Source organism: Trichoderma gamsii (assembly GCF_001481775.2).
Source record: "Trichoderma gamsii strain T6085 chromosome Unknown Scaffold_37.2, whole genome shotgun sequence".
Classification (NCBI taxonomy): Eukaryota; Fungi; Ascomycota; class Sordariomycetes; order Hypocreales; family Hypocreaceae; genus Trichoderma; species Trichoderma gamsii.
In genome coordinates, this window is record NW_020171374.1 from 97,813 (window position 1) to 122,837 (window position 25,025).

Sequence of the window (25,025 nt, forward strand, 5' to 3'; positions counted from 1 at the left end):
CAGCACGCGCTTTGCATTCTTTTTGAGCAGAGCTGGAGGAGCAGCGCTTGTTGGGGGGAATAGGAGGATGCTAAAACCGAGGGTGTGCCATTTTCAGACCAATTGCTCGATTTTTGAAATCATCTATGTAAATAATAAATGATCTATAGAAAACTAACAGACTTGTCCAGCTTAACGCAGCTCTTGAACGCAGTGTGAAGTCTCTCACGTGAGCTTTTGAGTCGCTGCCCCGCCTGAAGAGCTCCAGCTCTAAAGTGCCCATTAACCACGCCTAAACGAAACGCGTCTGGCCCGCTTCAGTTGCTCCACGCGCCGGAGCGAGCATTCCTCAACTCCCGTCCCTGGCCTGGCTGATCTGATCTGGGTCGCAAACGCAGATACGGTCCTCGTTTACGATTAAGCTTCTAGTTTAGAGATATTACGCTTGTATCGCCCGAAGACATGCCTCCAACAACAAAGAAGCGACGGGCGAGCAGCGACAGTGAAGACGAGGTCCCCAGAACCTCTGCCTCGAAGAAGAATAAGAGCGCCGCCGCTGCCAGTGCGCCTGATGGCAAAGATGACGATGGAAATCCGTTTTGGGAGGTGTGATATGATCGATGGCCAGATTGTTTTGCGCTCTAGCTTACGCATTGGTCTGGAACAGTTGTCAAACAAACGACGTGTAGGAGTCTCCGAGTTCAAGAAGCTGTGTTTCGTCAACATCCGCGAGTACTACGAGAAGGATGGAAAAACGCTCCCAGGCAAAAAGGTGAGCTCATTGCGCTCTGACGAAACTAAACAGACATGCTGGAGCGCTTGAACGCTAACTCACGGCGTAAGGGCATTTCTCTCTCCGTTGAACAGTATCTTGCTCTCCTCAAGGCGGCCCCCGGTATCAACGCGGCGCTGCGGGCAAAAGGTCAGGATGTCGAGGACCCGGACGAAATGGACATTGAAGAGCCCAGCGTTTCTACGAACAAGAGAAAATCCAAGTCGGACAAGTCCAACATCGAAGCAACCAGCGATGAAGATAATGATGAGGATTAAGAGATTCTCTTAGGTGGAGAGTTCTAGGATTTCGTGCGCAAAATCGCCTTTTGGGGCATTTTGGTTTAACGTTGGAGTTGATATATATACCCGAGCACCGCAGGCTGGTGTTTCAACCCGGGCAGAGAGCTCGCGGATTCGGGGCTGCGACTTGTTTTGATGCCTGAGCACCGGCTCAATGATATGTATAATGATTTAATTGCCTTGAAACTCGAAGGGCGATGGTCTCCCTTCCATGAGATATCTGATAATGGCAGACATTTGAAAGGAAGAGGAAATGTACACTGAATGGCTCACGCCTTGAAATTTCAGGTATACACAGTTGCAAGCCCTATTTGATGACACCACATAGGACGATGATTTATACGCAGACGTGCGGATCTAGCCTTTAAAACACTGGCTGCCTTTTCAAATCTAGATTGAAACCTGGTTGCCAAAACCTGAGGTAGTGTTCTACTGCTGAAAACCGAAGACTTTAAAGAAACAGGATCAGCCTGTGTATCCGTTCAAGGCCTGGTCACAGGTACATGGCCAATTTCAATAATCCTCGTATATCCTGGGAGTCTCGGGATCTATGTAGAGTTGCGGCGAGATCTCGTGTGACGCATCTGCGCTGTATGGAGCACGACTTTGCTACACATCAACGCCACGGAAGGGTCGCCAAGAGACGCTGAAGACATCCCCGGTCCGCTAGCAATGACTAAAATAGTGCTCAAGCCCGCTGTGATTGGCGCAGCCAGCGGCAGGACCGAGTGCACGGGGGCGCCTTGCTTCGCTATTCATGCTTGTCATGCTCCCCTAATGACTAAACTGTCATCTGGTGTCGATCACGTCAATCTCATCTTCATCCACGCTCGTTGTTGCGCCTCGCTCTTCGATTTTCTCCTCTCCATTCTTTCCGACACTTTGTCCCAGTTCTCAGGGGTCTTTGGCTCACTACGGACGGTTTGGCCAAAAACAATAGGGCCACGTGTTGCTTGAGACTCATTGGATGCCATCATAGTGTCTTATTACACCGTTCTCGGCCTCCGCCGTCGTCAAAAACGCCCCTTGCGTCGGATTACGGATTACCTAACCCGACATCGAATCGGAAGCGTGATTCCACATCACCCAGCCGTGATTCGGAGTCGCTTTTATCTCTGCGCTCTCCCGACCTTTACGGCTTTTTCTCTTCTCTGTATTCCATCGGATGGCCGTGTGACATACATTTGACAAGCGGCGCTTTTTTAAATGATTTAACGTTTATAATACTTTTGGTTGTCCATATCTCGGTTGCGCCGGCGCGACTGAATCTCTAATCATGGTCTCATGGCGGGTCGGGCTGGGGCGCACGGAGTCGGTGGACAACTACGACGGAGTTTTGGTTCCCTTGGAACAGGCGCATCTTCACAGCCATTCGGCGCGGGTTGGGCGAGTCGAATTTGAGGCGCAGGACGAAAGTGTAGACGATGAGGATGATGTGGGCTCGGTAAAGGATGATCAGGGGGAGGGCATGCTGCTGATGAATGCGGCCGAGTACACCATTGAGGGACTGAGGGCGCAGATGAGGCAAGGCAAGCGAGGAGAATGGACAGATTATGAGAGTGAGTGTTGACGATGAAACTGGAGAATACAACCGCCGCTAATCCAATAATAGTAAAATCCAAGCTCATCAACAAGGCGATTCAAGATATTGGCATGGGACGGTATAATTGGCAGCTTTTTATCCTCTGTGGCTTTGGGTGGTTTGCCGATAAGTAAGGAAGACTCATCCTCCCTCTCTCGTAATATATGAAATTAGCTGGCTAACATGCAACGTGTAGTTTATGGCTACAGGTATGCGGGATAAGACTGGTAAACGTCGCCACTGGTTTACAGCATCACTAACAATGGTACAGGGCGTTTCGCTAACTCTACCGTCACTGTCAGCGGAGTTTGAAATACCAGAAAAGACAGTCAGGTATACGACAAGCTCCTGCTTCGTGGGTCTCTCCCTCGGGAGTTTCCTGTGGGGGATAGGATCAGACGTCTTTGGCCGTCGAATCGCATTCAACATGACCCTGCTCATTACGAGTATCTTCGGCATTCTAGCTGCGTATGGCCGAAGCTGGGGGGCCGTGTGCTTCCTATACGCTGCATTTGGCTTTGGTGTTGGTGGAAACCTACCTGTTGATGGCGCATTATTTCTCGAATTTCTGCCAGACGCCTCCAGCTCTCTGCTCACGTTACTCTCCGTGTGGTGGCCTATTGGACAGCTGGTATCTTCACTTGCTGCGTGGTTCTTCATTGCGCAATGGCCTGTGAACCTCGGGTGGCGTTACTTTATCATGACCATCGGCATTATCACCTTTGCCATGTTCTGTATCCGATTCTTTCTCTTCCACATGTTCGAGTCACCGAAATTCCTTCTCAATAAGGGTCGCCAGCATGAAGCCGTTGCAGTCGTCCACGGTATCGCCTATCGAAATGGTGCGAAGACGTGGCTCACCTCAGAAATTCTTGATCTTGTCGCGGCAGAGGATCCTGAGCAATCCAGTCCTAACAACCAGCGATACTCGATGTCCTCCGCCCCGCGATCCAATCTCTTCAAAGAAAAGCTCAAGGGATTCTCGGGCGAGAGGATACGGCCACTCTTTCAGACCAAGACGCTGGCTTTGGCTACCACTCTTATCTGGATTTGCTGGGCCACTATAGGAATGGGTAAATATCTGATTCTCATCTTAAAACCGAAGAAAGCAACTAATCATAATCGTGCATAGGATACCCGCTTTTCAACGCCTTTTTGCCCCAGTACCTTTCTCATCACAGCGATGACTCGCAAACTGCGGTCATGCAAGACGAGACATCAGCCATATCCGGCACCACATATCGTAATTATGCCATCACATCAATAATGGGTATACCAGGGAGTCTTCTCGCCGCTTATCTGGTCGACCATTCATCTCCTTTCTTGGGCCGCCGCGGCACTCTGGCCGGCTCTACCGTCATCTCAGCAGTATTTCTCTTCATCTTTGCCGCATACGGCACCACATCTACCACCCAGCTCGTTTTTTCCTGCATCGAAGCCTTTGCGCAAAACATCATGTATGGCGTCCTATATGCCTTTACGCCGGAGATTTTCCCAGCTCCTGTAAGAGGTGCCGGCACCGGAGTTGCCAGCTTTCTGAATCGATTGACGGGCTTGATGGCTCCGCTTATTGCGGCGAATATTCCTGGAGACGGGTCGACGACACCGATTTACATGTCTGCTGTTTTGATCTTGGCAGCGTTTGTGGCCATGTGTTTGATTCCGATCGAAACACGCGGGGCACAACGGTTATAGGCGTTTCTGGTCTTTATTAGAATCTTGGATAGCACCTGGAAAAAGGAGGCATAGATACACGGCTTTCTCAGCATATACATTTGCATACACAAGCACATATTGAAGTTTGGAAAGAGAAGACGGCTACTACTTATCTAGGCAGATAGTTAAGTCTCAATAGTCATTGACTAATAGAGTCAAAACTCATTATTGGATCGTTGCAGGATAGAAATGCCAATTAATGAAATTTGAAATACACTACGCTTATTCTACATATTTCCAACATGTAACAAGACTCTATCGGTTTCCCCTTGCGCCGGCTGGAACGTCAACTCGCCGCTTCCTCAATGACATGCCCAGGGCGTCGCGGACCATGGGATCAGCTCGAATTGTGTTTTGGACCAGCCACTCTCTCATCTTCCCTTGCAGATTGGATGTAGCCTCGGCATCTCCTTGGAAAGGCGCCATCTCCATGTCCATTAGCCTCGTCGCATCGACGTCGAACTGGCCGGCGATGGCTTCTAGACGAGTCAATCCCTGGCGCAGTAGTTCGTCTTCGTCTCCGAGAGATCGCTTCGATGGTGATGCATCCATTACCAACAGCGGGCCGATCTGCGACAGGGCGATGTATATAGTTATGGTGAGTTTGCGTGTAAGCTGAATCAGTTGGTAAGGTAGGTACGGCGGGTGAGTAGCCGTTTGGGAGAAGATGAAATTGAGGCCGTCGAGTAGCTTCGGGAAATTTGGTCGAGTAACAGCGTGGAGCTCAAAGACGCAGAGCGTCAAGAGGATGAGCCAGCGGTAGAACTTGCCAAAGTCCATGTATCCCAGCAGGCCCAAGACATATATCGACCCGGCTGCGACGCCATAATGTGGAAGGATGCCCGAGAAGACGCCCCTCGTGACAAAGTCCCTAATGGTGACGCACTTCTGCCAGGCTACCGTCTCGGGTCCGAAGCGCTCGTAGGCGAAGCGCTTGGCGGCATCCTGCAGCGTGTCGCTCGCGGCCTTGAGGTGGATGAAGTAGGCGGCCGAGTCGGCGGCGACGCTGCCAGTCTTGTCCGGGTGGTGGAGGGCCGCGAGCCGGCGGAAGCGAGACTTGACGTCGCGGTCGGTGGCGGAGAAGGGCACGCCCAGGTCAGTGTAGAAGGATCCCTGGCGGCGAAGCTCGTAGTCGGCCTCGTAGATTGTGTAGGCGAGGTAGAGCGTCACAACGAGGATGTGGATGTTACGGCGGGTGCTGTTGAACCGCGGGCTGCCGGGGGCCGGTTTCGGGTCGCCGGCGCGGATTGTGAGACCATAGTAGATGGTTTGGATCCACGATGTGGCAATCTGTGGTTTCACGTTTTAGCTGCCTGCTCTGGGGTCTTGTGCGCAGTCAAACAGCTGCATGAAATGCGTTGAGTGAAAAGACAGATGGCTTACGTTTGGGAGGAAAGACCACCCTATAATGGACAGGAATTGCGACATGGTCTATCGTCTAGCATTATGATATTGCAGTGTGTAACTTTGGAAAGAAACGATGTCGGCTATAAAAAGTCCTGGTGTTGAGGACAAGCTGGCCGACAATCTTATCGATAAAGTCTGATGTAATTTTTGACAGGGGTCGTGGATTGCCGTTTCTAGCGACCGCTGCACTATTATAGATGCCGTGTCTAGGTGCAAGATGGAGGCAACTAACGTTTATGCGTGACAGATGGTCTGATATTAGCTTGTATGCATGTAATTAGCCCTGTTACTTGGAGAATAATTACATATTTCTAGGCAATTTTATGTCAATTGAGGCCTATCTTTTTGATCGATTGCACATTGAGTAAAGAGTTACTGTAGATGGGCATTGATAACATGTCCATACATGTGCTACATCACCACCAGAATCTACTTTCTGTTACATCGCCTATAATGAAAATCTCAGACAATACCAGAGGCAATGCAATAGACAAAGTCGGTTTTGCGGTCAATATCTTTTTGTTTCGCTCATCTATGGTTGTCTAATAGATGCAGTTATAGGCGGTAGTTCAGGGTAAGGGTTTTGAATAGGCTGCTGCTCAGATCACATCTCTGTCAGGTCAACAACATATAGTTCGGCCAAATACTATGAGGTTTATCTACAGGTGTAATAATTACAGGCTACCGATACTGTCTACCTGTTCAACGACTATTTGACTGATGAATAGCTTCTTCCCTATGCATGGGAAAAGGCTACTGAGTTGGATATTGAAAACACCGTTTCTGCCGCGGCGAAGCAACTAGGTGCATCTGATGCGACATTAAGCATGAAAATAGATCCTTTCAGTTCAGTATCTCAATACTCTGTTGATTCAAGCTGGCCCAAGAGAACACCCAGATGAGGATACCGACGTCTAGATGAGCGCCGAACGGCATACCAAATTTATTTAGCGAGCATTGCTCCAGAATTTCAACTCGAGTGGATATTAGACCGCCAAATGCTTTCGCCGCAGGAATATTTCTTTCTCATGGAGCTCAGGCAAATTATATAAACTATCGACATACGAACCACTAATATTGCTTATACAAGAAGACGACGAGCACAGTAGCGAAGAAGCTCAAGTTTCGATCAATTCATCATGTTGCGGGTCTTGGAAGATGGAGTAGAAAGAGCGTATGAGAGGACGAATACCTTACATCTTAACGTTCAAATATGACATATTTCTAGCAAAGGGAAGCCAAGAGTTTGAAAATAATGTAAGCTCCTTCAGCAAGTGCACTATTGAGTGTAGCATACTGGTAGTTCGAATTGTAAGTTGACTCAGACGTTTGCGACTGATAATAACAAAATTCAATGATGCTATCCTTACAGTTCTTATATCAAATCTATAGTTAAAGTTATATACCAGAGGAATCCATGTACAATCTCTCTATGCCAGCAGAGTAAATATTCCATCAAGAATTACAAGAAAACAAGAAGCAGAGGTCTTTGGCTCTCATAGGAAAATAACCCCTGTTTTGTGCTTCAAAGGGTCTTGCAGCCTGCAAGCCCTTTAGAAGATATCAGTCTGGGCACCGGCGGTGAATCCCATCCTGGAGGTGTAGGTGGGCACCTTCTGGCCATTCTTCCATTGAACGTTGTTTCCGCTGGCCTGGAAAGCAGCAATCATCTGCTTGGGTCCTCTGACATTGGGACCAGGAACAAGAGAAGGAGTCTTGGGCTGCTGGCCTCCCTTGGGGTTGATAATCTTGCACTTGTGAGGAGCCTGGTACATGTTCTGCTGGCCATAGCCATCGGGGATCCAACTAAGTAAAACTGTTAGTATAATGGCTTATACCATATCTTGTATATGTATAACTTACACAGTGGCGCAGAGGCACTCCTCACAGGCCTTCAGGTTGGGAATATCGTAGGTAACTAGACGCTCAAAGGGAGTCTGAGGAGCGGTGGTAAAGACAACAAAGTCCTCCATCTTCACATCGTAGATGTTGGACTTGTAGGCGATGGCAACAGCAGTACCAGCAGCAGTGGACTTATTACCGGCGTGCAGATTGGGGGTGTTGATGCCTCCAGATGATGAGACTAGACCGGCGGCAACGACGGCAGGGTTCGTGACTGAGAAAGGCTGGGGGCGCTGGTCTTGCTCCTTTCCGTCGGCATAGAAGCCCGTGGAGTTCTGCCAGTTGGCCCATGGGACCTGGATGACGGAGTTGGCCTGGATTTCCCAGACACCGGTTGGTGGTGCGAGCCAGCAGTTACGGCCCTTGGACAGGAACCAGCTGTCCTGCTGCAGGTTGAAGAGAGGGTCGAAAACAACGTGGTTTGGGTCGGTGAAGTTTGTGAGAGGGCCTTTGTAAGAGTTCTGTGGAATATGTTAGCCTTTTCTGGCTATATAAAACCATAATCGCGATAGATACATACCTCAGGGCAGAACATTCCAGGAGTATAAGCAGCAAGGTGAGCAGTGACACCTTGGAGAGTAGCCAAGCCGAACAGAGCGGCGGCTCGAAGAGACATTTGAGACTGCTGCATTGTGGTGAGGAAAAGAGCGGATGTGTTCAATGGATTAATGGATTGGAAGTCGAAGTCATTCTGTTATGGGAGACCGCGACGTTTATATATCGCAGTGTGGGTGGTCAGTGTCCGCCAGTACCAGGTGAAACCTTGCCCGCGGAAGCTCGCACGAACTGCTGTGATCCTGGGTTCATTAAGCATATTGTGGATCTGCAATAGGCAAAGGAGATCTGTGCCGTCGACCTAAAACACGTTCATTAAGGAGCTGCCGCCATAAGGGGCACGGATTTACGATTACTAACCAGTATTTGCTTACCTTACTATGTAATCAGTCCTTTGTGTAGCATCAGGATTGACAAAACATTCGGCATAGAGCATATTAGAAGGAGTCGGTGCTAAGTTGACTATTCACGCTGCTAAAGATACATGTAATCATCATCTAAAAGCTACTGCTTTTGGAAGCTCTCTGACACCCGTCGTCTTCTGTTATGGTAGGTGTCTTTCAGCTGATCGGCCAAGCCCGAAGCTAAAGAACGAGCGTGATGACTGTATAATCAACATATTGTAAGCTATCATCCTAGAACTTGTATGTTTTCAGCAGGTAGTATCACCTTCCTCAAGTGTTAGATGGCCTTAAACCAACAGTCCTACTTTAGACGACACTGGTCGATCTGTCGATCTCAAACCTGAGATATCATGCCCTTGCGCGAGGCGTCCGGTCCTCGGCACACTCTAATTTTGTCTCAGCCACCAATTTAGTTTATTCTGAAACGCACAAGCGCAAAAACGCGGAGCATTTGGTGTAGATTTCTCACAAAAACAGCTTGATGGGGCGCCTAATTGTTTCTACATCTCAGCTAGCTTCCTTTTTTATGGGCCACCTACTCTCCTATTTGTGAAACATTTTGGCACTCTAATATATTTCCGACGTAGAGGCGGCGCCAAGTGTAATTGTACTGCTCAAATAGGAAATTTGCGACTGCCAAAAGAGATCCGTGAGCCAGATGAGAGCTCGATCAGGAGGTGTTGCTCCCATATCTAGCCATATTGTCGCGATTTCGATGTGAAGACAAGGGCTGCAAATGGTATCTTGGCGATGTTTAAATCTTCATGGTAACCCTATCTGACATATCCTAAGCTGTTCTCGATTAGCCGTGCACACAGGCCATCAGCGTTCCGTAGACTACTCCTTCGATTTAGAAGTATGGAACGCACAGCGCGCCTCTCTACATCTGTTCCATTTTCCATAACAGTTAATTTTGTCGCGGGAATTAGCCCTAAATGATGAAGCAAATTCAGAAATCAATTTTGAAACATGGAGACCACACTTGGAGCACCGCTTACCAACGCCGTGCCATCTTATAAGCGGTTACTGGCTCCAAAAGACAAGAAATGCTTGAGAAACGGCTACAAACAACATTCAGTTACAGAGATGAGTTATTATTAGCCGATACCATGCAAACTGCATAGCCGTAGTGCCGTCAAAGCTAAAAAGTATACCAATAGGATGCGGTATTCTTTATCGTTATATCCACGAGCTGCCCCCATTGTGTGGCACGAGGGGCAAAATCCAACTTATTGCGAATATGCTAATACTAAAATAAGCTCAAGGTGGACTAAAAAGGAATATTCTAGTGCTGATCAAGATGTGGACTTAATGAAAAGGGAGGTAGGTGGGTTTTGGTACAGGCATTGAAGGCTACCCTCCTTCCAAGATTGAGATTATCCTCGGGTGGTCTATGAGCTGTACGATAAACGAGCTCGTATCTTGATTGTAAAGGTTAAGCCGCTGTAGGAGAATAGCCAGGCTTAAGATCCACAACACGAAGAGGTAGAATGAATGAGTTTTTCCTCCAATGATGTACTTCCTTGCTAAGAGCGTGTATGGGGCTATATAATATCAATAAGTTCGGACGATGCTAAGATGCAAGAATGTGCACGCTGTCTGTATACCTCGGTTTATAGTGCCCCTTCTAATATGTCTTTTAAAGCTTTGTTGTTGTAAATAAAATGAAAGTTGCGTGTTTGGAGCACGCGCGGCTGGCTTGGCTGCTCTTCAGGACTAACATCGTCTCAATGCCGGTGATAGCTCGGGAATGTAAATTTAGACTACCAAGTAGCTTGCCTCATGCCCAAACAACTGAGATCGCGATAGTAGCAGTGATGTGATAAACTCGACACATGTGTTGCTCAAATACTCGAGACTGCAGTTGAGTGATTAAACATACTAACTGTAGAATGTCAGAGTTACATACCTTCCAGCGCACTTATGGGACACTTCGAGAAAGATCTCAATGGGCAATGCCAGATTATTTTTGCTCTAAACGATTTCTGAGATGCGATGATCGCAGGGTTAAACGACTAGGGGACTCTAGAGCCGTTATACAGCATTCGGACGCTAAATATGGGGGAGCCAAAATGGCCATATTTCACATGAGAGTCCACCAGCTCTGATTTTCAAATCACGTCAAATAATCATGGAGATATAAAAGCAATGCTCATATTGGTAATGAGAAGGCGAAAATACAAAGCCATGGAAACATAGTAAATCATATGTACAGTCAAGTAGAGTAGGTATTAGCTTTCCATTTTTTCATGTTTCTTTTTGTATCTAATCATTTCTTTTACACAAAATTGATATGAAACAGGTAAAGAAAAGGAAAGTCATTAGTGTTTCGAAACGTATGTGCAAATATGAGACTGAGAACTCGAAATTCTTGCCTAGCCCACTATTTAAGCTACGACAAAGCTGAAGCTTGGCACGCGGGACAAAATCGTGGATCAGTGGCTGCCCGGCCGTCATCCTGTAATATTACAAGGAAAAGAAGCTAGACGTAGCTGGAGCCACGCACGAGGGCTCCTTTAGGAAAAGAAAAGAGGGAAACTCGGCAAGGGTGTCTGGGTACATTAGAAACGGCATAAACATGGAGATTTCAGCTGGAGTAAGAGGGCAGACTATGAATACTCTACGATGGAGATGTGCATGAAGATAGTCTATACATCTTCTGTATCCTCCCATGGCAAGTTCTTTTTTCTCTTTGCAATGCTCACCAAGGCTCTACATCAAAAGATACATGTAGCTTACCTTGGATGCTTGAACGGTTCTCATCTTCAAGTCTTTCCTTTCTTGGCCCCATTCAGCCTAAGATACAGGAGCTACACTTTTTTGTTCCAGTCCGCAGAATACAGCAAGCAGCCTTCCAGAAATAACCAATCTAATTGATTCCTTATACACGCTAAAAGTGGACATCGCCAATGGCTACACAGAGATGACTACTGCTGGCTGAAAATCTGTTCCGAGACAGTTGCTCTACCAAGCAGTGACAGTAGTGATAGCTTTCCACCGGGTTGCTTAAAAACTAATGCGATCGGATCTAACTATGATCGTGATGATCAATCAACTAATCTTTCTGCATAGAATCATGCCTACTTCAGCGATCAAATCCAGCCACCTCTCCTGATCATATCTCTCCTTCTCTTCGACCTTCTTTCCAAATACCTCCCATACCTCAATAAACTTGTGATTACTCTCCTCCGTGGTACCAATGTCTTTGAGGGCCTTCATCATATAGTCGTGCTGCTTCAAAAGCTGGAAATCCCGCCGCGCCTTGTGCTTTTCCTGGTCGGTCGCGACCAGCAGGCGTACCTGAACGCAATACAACACCAGCCCTGCAAGACCTGCAGCCAAAGCGGTGGCAATGGATGAGCCACTGACCTCTCTCGATGACGAGTCATCATTCCGGGGCCCATCCATCTCGACCTTGGTGCCTGGGAATGTGAAGTTGATGTTTCCCAGATTGCCGACCCAAGGATCGGCCATTCCCGATGAAGTCGCCGCTCCAATGGTGAAAATCTTTTTGGTTGCCTTGGAGGGGTAGGTTTCGCTGCTCTTGGCTCCCTTGTCACTCGCCGAACAGAAAAGGAGAATGTTTTCGTTTGCCGCCGCTCCTATAGCCAAGTCAAGGAGTCGCCTCTCTTCCTCGTCCTCGGGAGGATCGATGGTCCAAGACATGGAAATGATGTGAACCTTCTTTCTCACGGCCGCCAAAATTGCCTAATAATAATTAGTCTCTCGTAAACTAAGTAACAGTAGTGATAATATGGACTTACTTGTGCGGCACTCTTGGCTGTAATTTGTCGACCACCCTCTTCTGAAGCATGATCCTCCAGCCTTAAAACATAGAATTGCGCCCGGGGACATAATAAGTGAATCTGCTTCGCCATGATGGTCCCGTGTCCCGTACTAGACACATAGTAAGGGTCGTTCAGATTGTGCTGCTCGTCTCGTGTGCAAAACGTCCGGCCTCCGATGAAGCTAAACTCCAGATCCTTGACGTCGACACCGTCATCAATGAGAGCAATTTTGATTGGCTCTTCAATGGTCTCCTCAACCTTTCCGCGTTCGTAGTATCGTTCCGCATCGAAGAGCAGTCTTCTGAAGTCCTTCATACACTGGATCCACTCGTGTTTCGTTGTATGCTCGGCTTGATCTCCAGACATGAGCGCGTTGAGATCCATCTGTTCTCTCTGTACAATCGGCCACTCCTTCAGGACGTTGACTTCGGGACATAGTTTCTTCATACGGTCACAGAAATCTTCGACGTTTTGCTTGGTTCGTTGACTTGTTTCAAGGCCCTGTTCCCGGAAAAATTGTTTCGTTAGTAAAGGTTACACTTCTTCGATTCGGATATAATGCGACCATACCTGTTGGATGTGCAGATGAACCGTTTTCAGCTGACTTAATCTCTTCAAGCCACCTTCTTCGCTCCATCCTCTAAGAACTGCGTTATTGCCGCTCCAGTATAGGTTGACTTCGCGTGCTTTAGATGCCACCCTGTGTATAACCTCAGAGCATAGATCCATCCTTTTCCAATCCCAAATCTCCACGTCCATGAACTTCAAGGCATCTTCAATTGCCTCATCGCTGTGAGCAGGCATCGTTGAATCGTCAATGATGACCTTGAGAACGGTCTTGACACCTTTCTTTCTCAAGCGATCGAAGATGTAGCACAAGTCTCTCCGACCATCTCCATCTTGTTTTGAAGAGCGCCCAGATCCTCGGGCTCGCTTGCTATTTGCTGTATTCACATTCACCTCCACGCTGATTCTCGGAATAGCGACATATTGAAGAATGTCCTCAAACTTGAGTTTCGATAGTAAATTCTCAAGCCCAGTCTGGGTAATATTTACGTGTCCCGATAAGTCAAAGTATAGTTCCAGGTCTGTAAGAAAGTTGTTAGCCTCGAAAACTTGCGCTCGACTCAAAAGCTTTCTCTTATATAAAGTCTTACCTGAAGTTGTATTACGTCCATACAATATCTCCATGGCCTCATTGTAGCTGCGGGAGCGAAGATAGTGTAGCTTCAGAAGGCGCTCTACATCTTTCAGAACGGTTTCGTCGACTTTGGATTTATGGCCACTGTCAGTAACGGATCTTGCGTCTGAAGCTGGTTTTACTGATGAATCGGGTACGTGTAGAGCCATCTTCCTCAGATCGTCTTTATTCACAGAAAGCGGTGGTGCTGTGCCCGTCGCTGGCGAGTTTATGTTCATTGCAGGTTGCGCCCGCCCTCCATACTTGTTACGAGAGTCGGTCTGAACGGTCGGTCGCTTATCAGGACGGCTGCTTGGATCTGTACCTTGCCCGCTGGGATTTGCAGGTCCTCCAGGCCCTCCAGGCCCTCTAGATTCTTGAGATCTTGGTGCTGGATCTTGATTCTGCGCAGAAGAGTCGATTTCGACGCCATCGGGACGAGCACGAGTGTTGCCCTTTTCACGTTCCTTCTCCTCTTTCAACTTCTTCTTTTCTTTATCTTTCTCCCTTGCCTGTGCTTTCCTGACATTTTCTTTGTGATGAAGATACGGCGACAACCCGTTGTCGTTGAAGTCGCCATTCTCATTATGCTGAACAACGATGTCGCTCTTGGCAATGATCTTTTGTATAATATCCAGCTGTTCCCTTTTACATTTTTTATACTCCACAGCGAGATGAAGCGGTGTGTTCCCATCTCCATCTTTAGCTGCCAAGGTCTCAGGATCTGCTTTTTCGATGAGGAGGTCTAAAAACTTGACTCTCTTATCAATGCCAATGTGGAGGCAGTTCATCTTATCCTTGTCGTTGCTGGTGATGGCCAAGATGGCACTGATATTTGGATGAGAGTCACACATCCACTGCACCATCTTCTCTTTCTTCGCCTCGATGGCGAGGAACAAAGGCGTGTGGCCCGATCGATCTAGATAGCCAAGAATATCATTTTCGTGTTCCACTAGATGCTTGATGAGTGGTTCCATCTTGCTGTCTAGTTTTGGTAACTCTTTCTTGTCCATTGCCGCCATGATGTGCAAAGCTGTCGGCTGGCGCAGGTCTCCGGTGTTAGAGGCCAAGACGTTGCCATCGCCAGCTTTGAATGCCTTCAGCTGGCTGCTATTGGTAAGATCTTTATCTCCATCTTTGATTGCTTTCAAGACCTTGTCAAGAAGATCTTTGACTGATATTTTACCATTTCGGGTGTCAATTTCTCCATCTTCTTCGTCACTGTCGGATTCATCCTCGCTTGTTTCATCGCCAGCTTTGGACTCTGCTTTCTCAACTTCTTCGCCCACAGCTAGGGAGTCAGTCTCCCTCTCTTCGTCGTCAATTAGCGGGCTCATGGCTGGAATGTTAGGGGTGGCTTGATAGTAGAAAGTGTGAAGGCAGCAAAGTTGCTAAGACTTGTTTGCAAGTCTACATGAGCTTGCCCATCGCCCCCGGCATGGTATTGGCGTCGTCTTCAGCCGCGATTACCACCAAGTTTGGCCCCCAGTCGCGTGGCCCCTCTCTTCTGCCGCCTCAAAACAGCCAGGATTTGCTGGAATAAGCGTGAACTGCAATGAGACCATTGCTACTCCACATGATCATTTAGGGCTACCGAAGATATGGGCCAAGTAGACTCAACGTACTTGTATTCCTCATGTTCCCAAAATAGTAGTTCTCATCCATTCCGGATGGCAAAAGTCAACACTAGTTGACAAGCTAGCGAGACTACCAGAAAGAGCTCCGAGCGTGGTTGCGTGAATTTCTGCCTTCATGTTGCCAGTTGCCGTTGCTCAACACGCCTAGCGAAACACGACAAGAATCCCATTGCAGGGATTCTCAGCCAGGTTCGCCCTCTACAGTTTGAATAGCAACAGCTTGTACGGATTCCTAGACTAATCACGATGCCCCTGTTAACGTAGCCAGTTTTTCTAGGCCTAGTTTTTGCCTGATTGGCCACAATGGTATCCCGTGGACGACAATCCGCCATGCTAGTATTCGCGCCCTACAGGCAAGAGCCCAGGCCTAGGTAGGACATTCCTGGCGAAATATAGTCTGTGCTCGTGCAATCCAGACTTGGTGGTCTATGACATGACGAATCGCAGCAGTGATCTTCATATTCTGCCTGCGTTTAGCTTGTCAGCCCAGAGACTTGGCACTAGCAACATCCCAGCTAAACTTGAGGGACCTGTGGAGACAGCTGTATAGTAATCTTTTTTAATCAAGCTGCGTTGTTGACCTGCTGAACACAATGGCTTAGTAGAGCCTCATTCTTTGTCTTGAGCGTTGTTGAATTTGTCTAAGCTGGCTGTCCAGCCATTTCTATTAAATCTCAAGATGCTCGCCCGCTATCTGCCATCACTAAGCTTCCTCCTTCTTCTTTAATTTCTTGTCAAAGATAATGTCTGTAAACTCGTCCAAGTCGATAGAGCCCAAGTTCTCTGTATCGTATTTCCGTAGCTTGTTAGTGGAGGGCATTTCAGGGTCGAACAAAACCGGGTCATCTGGAGGAGTTGAGCCAAACAGTCGACCCATTTCAGACTTCCAATCCGCTTCCACCTTGATCCTCACTTTACACTGAAATTTGTTTTCGTCGAACCCACGGTTGAGCAAGATGGCACAGCGCAAGAAGCTTGGTACGCCTGACTTGAGCATGGCATTCTCGTGAAGGACCCAGCTCGCACCAACGCCTTTGCCGTAGTCATCGCTGAAGATGTGCCCCGTAACTCTGGCATCGTCGCTCGCCGTATAGCTCACAGTCTTCTCCCACTTGAGGGTCCCGCCAGCGTTTGCGCCCAACTCACTCACGCCGGCGTTCATTTCAGCTCCGTGGGTCACCGACTCCTCCTGGGTTGAAGGCAGTAACGTCACACGCCCTGAAGGCGCAATGGCCTGAACTTGAGGCGCGGGTACTCCAGGAACAACATTGGCAAACTCGAATTCCAGGGACGCAGACACAATTCGCCGTGATCTCCGAGTTGTGTCGAGGTAAAAGTCGTAGACAACAAGCGTTCCGCTTTCTCCCGTCTCTTCTGACAAAACTCCATGGATGACATCTCGTGACTTGCAGCGAACTTCAATAATGCCTCGACGCTCCGTCACTGTTTGTCGTTGGTAGGGTGCAGAGGGGTCATTGCGAGTGTGGTAACCGCTGCCACGCTCTCCCGTCTTGTTTAGCCCGATGCTCACAGAAGTGTCCTCAAGATCTGAGTCGGGATCTGAGTCGATGAAGGCGTCCACAGTTTCCTCATCTGGAATTTTGTCGTCATTGAAGTCGCGGTCCATGGTTGACTTGGCTGATTGCAGTGTAACACGTTGTCTGGAATGATAAGTTGTTTCCTAGCTGGCTAATGACTTATGAAGTATAGGTAGGAGAAGCGTGGATAACCCGGCGGGAATAATAGCACTGCCACGATTTGAAAGCCCAAGTCTCCATCTAGTTAGAATTTGGGATTATAAAACACAGATAGTTGCTGCCCCCATATGTACCTGCGGCTGCATCACGAGGCTGCAGTTGATTCATAGTATCATTAGTGCCGCGAATTTAGCATCGTCCCACCATCTTTGTTTAATCCTACCCACTCCCGTCGCATGTGCCGTTTATGTAGCCATAGGAATGAGCTGCGGGGAGAGCTCGGAGAGTTCGTCAGCCCATCAGCCCTATCTTCTATCCTTACTTGTGTTACCCTCCCTTGCGTGAAACAGCCCTTGGCCTGTTGTTAGTTGATTAGTTGACAGAAATGGGCGTGTGAAGTTTTGCAGCACTCCCTCCTTCAGCAGCTGGCTTTTTCGCGGTAGAGCTGCCTACTTGCTCTCATGATTGTCACTAGAGAGGCTATTGACGCAGCTCGAGTTTCTCTCCTCACTAGAGTTTATCTTATTGGCTCGTCTATTCCCATGGGCTGAGTTCGAAACAAGCAGGGTTCAGGACCTGTTATTTAGCGCCCACTCTTCCTGTTCCTTCGCGTGGAACGGCCCGGCTAAGGCTACAGTGCGCGAAAACGATGCGGCTCTGCCGCGCAACAAAGTGCACAGCCCCTCTTGTCACAGAAGGATGATGCCTCTCTTGGGGTTGCTTGCATGGAGCACCAGGTAGCATCAGAGGTCGTCTAAATCAACGCGTAGCAACGAACCTGTGAGCCCCGTAACTCCTTATGCATGTCAGATCTTCGGGAGAGTACCTTCGTGGTACTTGCGGCCACTTGACCGGGTCGAGTTCCAGCTCCACCGCTTCAGCTCTGCTCACCTTCTGAGGAGTTGTCTGACTCTATGGAGGGGAAGTTGAGCGTCATAGGACCCCGCGGTCAAGCCCTTCAGTAAAATATTTTCGTCTCTGGCCAAGCTGGCCTAGCTGGATTATGCTTCTGTGCGAGGCCGCTTGATCGCCAAATAATAAGGGTTCGCTATATTTGGGTGGATATCTCGTGGTATCGCTCTACTGCGGCGCGCTAGAACGGCAATCACTATTGATGTCGGTGAGTCCTCTTAATCACGCTTTGCTTTACTGTGGTCTTTCAGGTTGTTATGATCCTCATCGCTTCTCCTGCAATTCATAGTGGCTTAAAACAAGTATCGACATGCTAATCGTTCGCGTACAGTTACATTTATCTTCATCTTTTACGCTTGATCTACCTACTCAAGTATCCAAGCAAGCCACCAAACGGCTGCCCTCCAGACTTGTGTATATAACACAGGCAGCCTGGCTGTCTATGCTTAATACCTAGGCTACGTGAACTGGTCTTGCCACACCGAGAATGTCAGATTCAGATTCTTCATCCGCCTCTAGCGCTTCCGATTCACGGGGCGGTTCGCCAGAGCCTGAGTTGGCGCCCACAGCTGAACAAGAGCAAACCACGCAGCCAGTTGCTGCTGGCGAGAATCAGGATGAATCAACTCCTGATGAATATTCAGCCGGGACTCCAGAGAGCGAAACGAAACCGCCAGAAGAAGAAGAAGAAGAAGAGCAAGACCCAGATGCTGAGCCCCTCCATGTAACATGGAAAGGTGAAGGGAGCTCTGAGCCTTCTGATACAGCCGTAGAGTAAGTGTCTATTCATACCCAAGTAAATGATTCATTCGGTTAATTCACAATCATCAACACAGCTTCGTCGTGATCCATGGTGTTTACGGGGGCTGGGAAAACGAATCCCAGGCAGGACCCGGCTCTGGTAATAGTGAATGGGTCGCAAGTTATGCCGCGTCGCTAGATTCGCCATCTAGGATTCTCCGTTTTGAGTACGAGCCACTTCAGCTGTTTTGTGGTAGAAAAAGCCGCCAGGCCATCCGAAACTGCGCTCTGAAACTGTTACGAGCACTAGCTGCCAGGAGGAGAAACCAAACTCAGGTTTGTGGACTTTATAGATGCTTTGCCGTCAAGCGAATCTATACGGCTAATCTGACTAAACGATTTCTTAGAAACGGCTAATTATGTTTGTTGCGCATGACGTTGGAGGTCTCATAGTTAAAGATGTGCGTTTGAGTTCAATCATGTCATGTTGCAAACCCCGGTCGCTAAATCTCTAAAACTTAGGCCTTGTCTGCGGCGGCAGCCGATATAGCCTCCTGGCTAGACATTGCGGAAATGAGTCGTATTCTGGTATGATTATGGACCCTTTTATGGAATGCTCCGAACACTCTGATCCTAACTTGCCGCAGGTTTTTCTCGGTACTCCTCACCGAAGTGTTGACCACTTCGGTATGGAGGACACGCTTTCTCGATTTCTTTTCGGCTCGTATGACTCAGAAGTTGCGGAAATTCGACCTTCTGCGTCTTCAATACCTGGATTTGCAGCAGCTGCTATGGAGATTAACGGCTTGTTTGTTGAATCGAAAATTCTTCTACGCAGCCGAGCAGTTAGTGTCTATCATCAAGAAGGATCGAACTCAAAGGTAAACAAGGTAAGACTTGAATTATATATGAAGCAATATGAAACGATGCGCTCTAACATCAACTCGAAAGGCGTTTGACACTTACAGCGCAACGCTTGGTATACCCATGGAGAAACGAATAGCCGAACCAAGCGATTACAGCGACGACTACTCCTCTGTTACGACTTGTCTTGGAGAACTGCTGAAGAGTGAGATTATCTAACCTTGTAATGTTCGTGAAGTTGGCTAACGATATAAATTTCAGCCTTCAACACAAAACTGCCCGCAGACCAGCTTCGTTACGAGAGAACAATTCTGACTCTTGCTTCGCCCATCTTTCCTCTACAGAGCAGTAAACGTGACAATGGAGTTGTTGAAAACTCACCGGAAATCAAGTCGTGGCTGAAACACCGCGGGCCGCAAATGCTCTATCTTCACGGTACGAAGCACGTCCGCGAAACAGCAGAGCAGCTTTTCTACGTCATGGAGGAGCACGCTGCCAAAAGCTCAACTACACTCGTCCTTTACTTTTCATTTGATCGATACGATGTCAGGTGCGACTCTCTTAGAGATATGCTTGCCACTTTTCTGGCTCAAATCATGTGTCTCTACCCTGCGAGCGGAGATCGCATCAGAAGCACTTTTGCTCGTCTAGAGCAGGAACGTGGATGGACAGAGGCAGATCTGATTTATCTATTCGAGCGCTTCCGATTTACTGACCAGGTCGACCATGTCATGTTTGTTATAAATCACTTGGATGAGTGCACAAAGGGTTCTCGAAAACAGTTCCTCGACAACTTCGCATATCTTTCACAAGCGAGCGAGAATTCGTGGAAAGTCGTTGTCACAAGTCACAAACCGGGTGCCCTTTCAGAAGAACTTTCAGGCCCTTGGTGTATAAATATGGATCTTGATGCGTCTGAGGAGAAGTTGATAAGCGTCGCCGACACTGATTCCAAAGATGACATGGCACGACTACTCACAGCACGCCCAGAGCTTCATTTTGAGTCTCGTGTCATCGAAGATCAGCAGCAGTTCATTGACAAATTTGATCCTCTGTCCAAACATATCATTTGGGAACAAGCGGCTGTGCGAGAAGAATGGCCATATAAGACTACGATTGAAGACTTGCTCAAGTCGTTGAAATTCGACCCCAAGGCATCTGCTAACGAGGATCAAATCCTGGAACAGCTTCTATCTTGGGTTCTTGGAAATTCTCCTGAGCCAGCAGTACTACGTCAGCTCCTCACATGGCTCCTCTATGCCGTACGACCACTTACTATCTGGGAACTTGCAACTGTGATCTACCTTGGATCGGATCCTGACGAGGGCCACGCCTCACCCGATTCAGCGGCAATAGAAAGCCTTGTTTCCAAGATCAAGGTGTGGCTCGCGGGCGTTGTTGTGATACAACACAACGAGGTCAGATTCTGGCATCCAAGGCTACGGAACATTCTTATGGGCAAAAGTGAGGGTGGTGAGAAATCCGCTAGTTCTCAATTTTTGTGGAATGAGATCAAGGAAACCGCTCACTTAGATATTGCAAACTTCTGTTTGAGATATCTTTCTCAGCCAACGGTAGGAGAATATATCAGCAAAACTTTCACAGCCACAGATGCGGAATCCTTCGAGTCACCTACCTTTGCGGATCGAGGAAATTTATGCTCCTACGCTCTCCAAGCCTGGACGCATCACTATTTGCTTAGCTCTCCTAAGCCCGACCTGTCCAAGTTTTTCCCCCAGTCGTCAACTTCCGAGTTGACAAGCGGCTGGGCAAAGGGCTATTGGGCCCTCGCAAATCCAATCACTAGGAGTACTACCTGTTTGGACACTCTGTTCCCAATTCTCGCAAGCTTGGGTCTGCTTGATGCCATTGAAGCACGCGATGACGCGGATACACGCCGAGGCTTGCTTGAAGCTGCCTCAAAGGGTCAATCGGAAGTTGTTCGGACACTTATGAAGAAAATCGACGTGCCTGAATCCACTCTTATGGACATTATTCTGGCCGCTGCGGCATATGGGAATGAGGATATGATGATAGATATGCTTGACCGCATCCTGTCCAAGAACCCAAAGCCGGATGTCACTACCTGGTCGCCAGTGCTACTGCATCGATCAGCGTGGATTGGCTTGGATCGGTTTGCAGACCGAATTCTTGACCTGGGATATCCTCCAGATATTGAAAGCAGCTGGTCGTCGATCACCAAAGCCTCTCCACTCTCTCAAGCAGCCCGGAACTTCCATGTTGGCATGGTCCGAACCCTCATTAAGCACAATGCGGATATGACCTCCCGCCATCTATTCAACAGAGTTCCCATCCATCATGTCGCCGGACAAGGCCATGCTGAGATTGCCAAAATCTTGGCCGAGGAAGGGAAAACTGACTTGGAAGTCACGGACGAGGACAATAAGACAACGCTCTATTTCGGGTCCTTGTGGGGACATCATCACGTTGTTGAAGTGCTATTGGGGCTGGGAGCAGATCCCAATATGGGTATCAAACCCGATGACACCCCCTCAAGCTGGTCGCCGCTTACGGTGGCTGTTGATGACGGCTATGAGAAATGCGTGAAGCTTCTGCTTGACAAAAACGCCAACCCAAATCTTCCTGGACCTTCCATGTGGGGCACAGCTCTACGATATGCTGCTGTGAAAGGTCATCTGAAGATTTGTCAGATGTTGATTGCCAGCGGCGCAGATCCTAACAGCCAGTTTATCTCGCCTCCAATCCTTACTCAGATGATCACGGATTACGAGGCGAGCGAGAACCGGCTCGAGATCTTCGACCTCCTTCTTTCAATCAATGCTGATGCCAACGCAAAAGACGCCGACGGCACGCCTGTGCTGATTCATGCCTGCAGAAGCGATCTTGCCATGGATCTTGTCCCGAAGCTTCTGGAGCATGGCGCAGAGATCAACGGGTTGAATTCAAGCGACCAGTCTCCATTGTATTTTGCCGCGCTGGACAAGAAAGAAGATCTTACCAAGCTATTGATAGAGAAAGGCGCAAAGGTCAACGAAGTCAACTCAGACACCATCACTCCTTTGTACTTTGCCGTTCCCGATGCCGATATAGTTCGTATACTGGTCGAGAATGGCGCAGACCCAAACATTGGAAAGAATGCAGGATTCACATCTCTTATGCATGCGGCCTGGTTCGGCTATAATGACTCCATGACACTTCTCTTGGAGCACGGTGCAGCTCTGGAAGAAGTTTATGACGGAGATGACGAGGACCAGAAAGGATGGACAGCTCTAACATGCGCGGCATCACATGCCCCCAAGGACACAATTCGCATACTGGCTGAACATGGAGCCGATTTCAAACACGTATCAGACAAAGGAGTACCTATTTTGCACGTGGCAGCTCAAGAAGACGATGCGCTCGCCGCTCTAATGGAATATCCATCAAGGCTTGATGTGAACCAAGTCGACGGGGACGGAAAGTCAGCTCTCCATTATACCAATGTGTCGTTTTATAATGTAAAGCTTCTTGTCAATTCCGGAATAAACCTAAATATTCAGGAAAAGACACGGGGCGATACGCCTATTTCTCTGGCAGCATACACGGGAAATCTGGAGCGTGCCAAATACTTCATCAAGCATGGCGCTAATATTCACCTCGGATCACCATGTGATGGCGCTGCTATCCATCAGGCATGCCGACTAAGTCACATGGATGTTGTAAAATTCCTCGTTGAAAATGGAGCCAATGTTGATCAAGTCATCAACTACGGCCCGTGTGGAACTCCTCTGCAGGCAGCATGTTTGCAATTCGCAGTTGGCGAAAACCGAATAGTAGACGAGGTAGTTGACTACCTTTTGGACCATGGAGCAGATGTCAACGTAGAAGGTGGCTTTGTTGGTTCCGCCCTCCATGCAGCGGCTTACGCAGCAACGCCGAAAACGATCAAGACGCTGTTGGATAAAGGAGCAAAAGTTGATATTAAGGATTCAATGAATCGGATGCCTATACATGTCGGAGCCTTAAACGGTATTGAAAACTTCAAGGCGATCCTCGAGGCCGGTGGGGACATCAATTCGAAAGATATCATTGGACGGACCGCATTGAGTTGGGCGGCACAGCCTGGAAGAGTGCAGGCCGTGGAGAAGATCATATCACTCTTGCCTAATAAAGAGGCTATCGATGAGGTCGATATTGACGGCTGGACGCCGCTATGCTGGGCGGCTCGCGGCACGGATTGTTGGCTGTCTGCAGATCACGCGAGCGAGCCAGAAGAGCAAGTGAAGACGATGAAACTCTTACTCGAGCACGGGGCCAACCGTTTTGTGAAAGCCTCAGTTGGTAAGGAGAAGTGGACCCCGCTGAAGATTGCTCGGTTTACTGGGCAACCAGAAGAAGTCATTGAGCTATTGAAGCATGGACTCGTTTCTGAAGATGAAAAGGAGAAGGAGAATGGGGAAGAGAAGGATGAAAAGAAGGTTCCGGAAGAAGAATCTGAAGACGATAAATCCAGGAAGGGAGTCTTCAGCACATCGACATGTGATAGTTGCAGATGTGTAAGTGCCCTTCATTCTCATAAGCGAACCTTTGCACATGTCGCTAACAACGATGCAGCGTATTTACGGCTTTTGCTATCATTGCAAGGAATGTACTGATTACGACATATGTTGGAAATGCTATACTCATAAGGAGCTGGTCCATTTCTCAGATCATATATTTGACGAAAACGGTCCAGAGTTTGAAGATTCACCAGACGATGAGGAGCATCATGATGCATCGTCGGACTCTTCGGATTCAACAGATTCGGATTCAGATTAAGTTGTCAGCATATAGCTTAGGAAGTAATTAGTTAGAGAACTGCCCGGGCTAGAGGTAGATAGAATAAATAAATCTACGAAGGAATACCACGGAGGGCGTACGTAGTGCAATGAAAAACAGAAAGAATATTAGTTTATTGTTCTCATTATCACGAATTCTTCTGGGCCTTCCTTCTTACTTTCACTAACAGATAACACATTTTGCTCAAAACATTAAGGGAACATGAGAAAAAGACAGAGGAAAATAGCAGAAGGAAAAAAAGAAAAACATGAATAAAACGATGTTTGTTATGCAGACACTGGAAATTACTCAGATAAAACAAAGGAGCCTCTGTCTCATTCTTCGCATACTCTTAAACAATCCCAAGGTAGGTTTCCCAACTTCTGCTTGTCAGATACTACAGTATTCATTGATAGAGATTGCAATGCCACCAACCTACTTTTATAGCGTACTGGTAGAGCGGGATGTTGTTGTCGGGCGAGACGTTGTTGTCGGGCGAGACGTTGTTGTCGGGCGAGACGTTGTTGTCGGGCGAGAATTTGTCGTTCCTCGAGATGTCGTTGTTGGGTGAGATGTGGTTGTTCCCCGAGACGTCGTCGTTGCATGAGACGTTGTTGTTGCATGAGACGTTGTTGTTGAGCGAGATGTCGTTGTTGGGTGAGATGTGGTTGTTCCCCGAGATGTCATCGTCCCATGCGTCGAAGAAGGTGCATGGGTTGAGGTCGTCGGAGAGGAACTCGGCCTTGTCTCGTGTGTCGAGGTAGATCTGTTCGTACTCGTCTGATGCGTCGATGTAGATCTACGTGAT

At 48.1% G+C, this 25,025-nt stretch overlaps 7 protein-coding genes across 7 annotated transcripts; 3 read left to right on the plus strand and 4 right to left on the minus strand.

The window, feature by feature from the left end:
* Positions 1–441: 441 nt before the first annotated feature.
* TGAM01_v208585 (hypothetical protein) lies at positions 442–1,029 on the plus strand (the record flags this gene model as incomplete). Its single annotated transcript, XM_018806298.1, has 3 exons — positions 442–585; positions 647–751; positions 823–1,029. 3 exons carry the CDS (start codon positions 442–444, stop codon positions 1,027–1,029), a joined length of 456 nt encoding a protein of 151 aa, XP_018660549.1.
* A 1,300-nt stretch (positions 1,030–2,329) lies between these two features.
* Positions 2,330–4,330, plus strand: TGAM01_v208586 (hypothetical protein; the record flags this gene model as incomplete). The annotated part of the gene is made up of 5 exons (XM_018806297.1): positions 2,330–2,612; positions 2,666–2,765; positions 2,832–2,844; positions 2,907–3,708; positions 3,768–4,330. 5 exons carry the CDS (start codon positions 2,330–2,332, stop codon positions 4,328–4,330), a joined length of 1,761 nt encoding a protein of 586 aa, XP_018660548.1.
* Positions 4,331–4,606: 276 nt separating this feature from the next.
* On the minus strand, positions 4,607–5,779 carry TGAM01_v208587 (hypothetical protein; the record flags this gene model as incomplete). The annotated part of the gene is made up of 2 exons (XM_018806296.1): positions 4,607–5,641; positions 5,735–5,779. 2 exons carry the CDS (start codon positions 5,777–5,779, stop codon positions 4,607–4,609), a joined length of 1,080 nt encoding a protein of 359 aa, XP_018660547.1.
* Positions 5,780–7,311: 1,532 nt separating this feature from the next.
* TGAM01_v208588 (hypothetical protein) lies at positions 7,312–8,291 on the minus strand (the record flags this gene model as incomplete). The annotated part of the gene is made up of 3 exons (XM_018806295.2): positions 7,312–7,564; positions 7,622–8,121; positions 8,181–8,291. 3 exons carry the CDS (start codon positions 8,289–8,291, stop codon positions 7,312–7,314), a joined length of 864 nt encoding a protein of 287 aa, XP_018660546.2.
* Positions 8,292–11,670: 3,379 nt separating this feature from the next.
* TGAM01_v208589 (hypothetical protein) lies at positions 11,671–14,924 on the minus strand (the record flags this gene model as incomplete). Its single annotated transcript, XM_024550368.1, has 4 exons — positions 11,671–12,327; positions 12,384–12,908; positions 12,978–13,495; positions 13,565–14,924. The coding sequence occupies 4 exons, from the start codon at positions 14,922–14,924 to the stop codon at positions 11,671–11,673; spliced, it is 3,060 nt and encodes a 1,019-aa protein (XP_024404877.1).
* A 1,003-nt stretch (positions 14,925–15,927) lies between these two features.
* TGAM01_v208590 (hypothetical protein) lies at positions 15,928–16,851 on the minus strand (the record flags this gene model as incomplete). The annotated part of the gene is made up of 1 exon (XM_018806293.1): positions 15,928–16,851. One exon carries the CDS (start codon positions 16,849–16,851, stop codon positions 15,928–15,930), a length of 924 nt encoding a protein of 307 aa, XP_018660544.1.
* Positions 16,852–18,320: 1,469 nt separating this feature from the next.
* Positions 18,321–24,217, plus strand: TGAM01_v208591 (hypothetical protein; the record flags this gene model as incomplete). Its single annotated transcript, XM_018806292.1, has 8 exons — positions 18,321–18,607; positions 18,670–18,910; positions 18,982–19,035; positions 19,097–19,162; positions 19,222–19,464; positions 19,526–19,643; positions 19,700–23,955; positions 24,014–24,217. 8 exons carry the CDS (start codon positions 18,321–18,323, stop codon positions 24,215–24,217), a joined length of 5,469 nt encoding a protein of 1,822 aa, XP_018660543.1.
* Between the last annotated feature and the right edge of the window lie 808 nt (positions 24,218–25,025).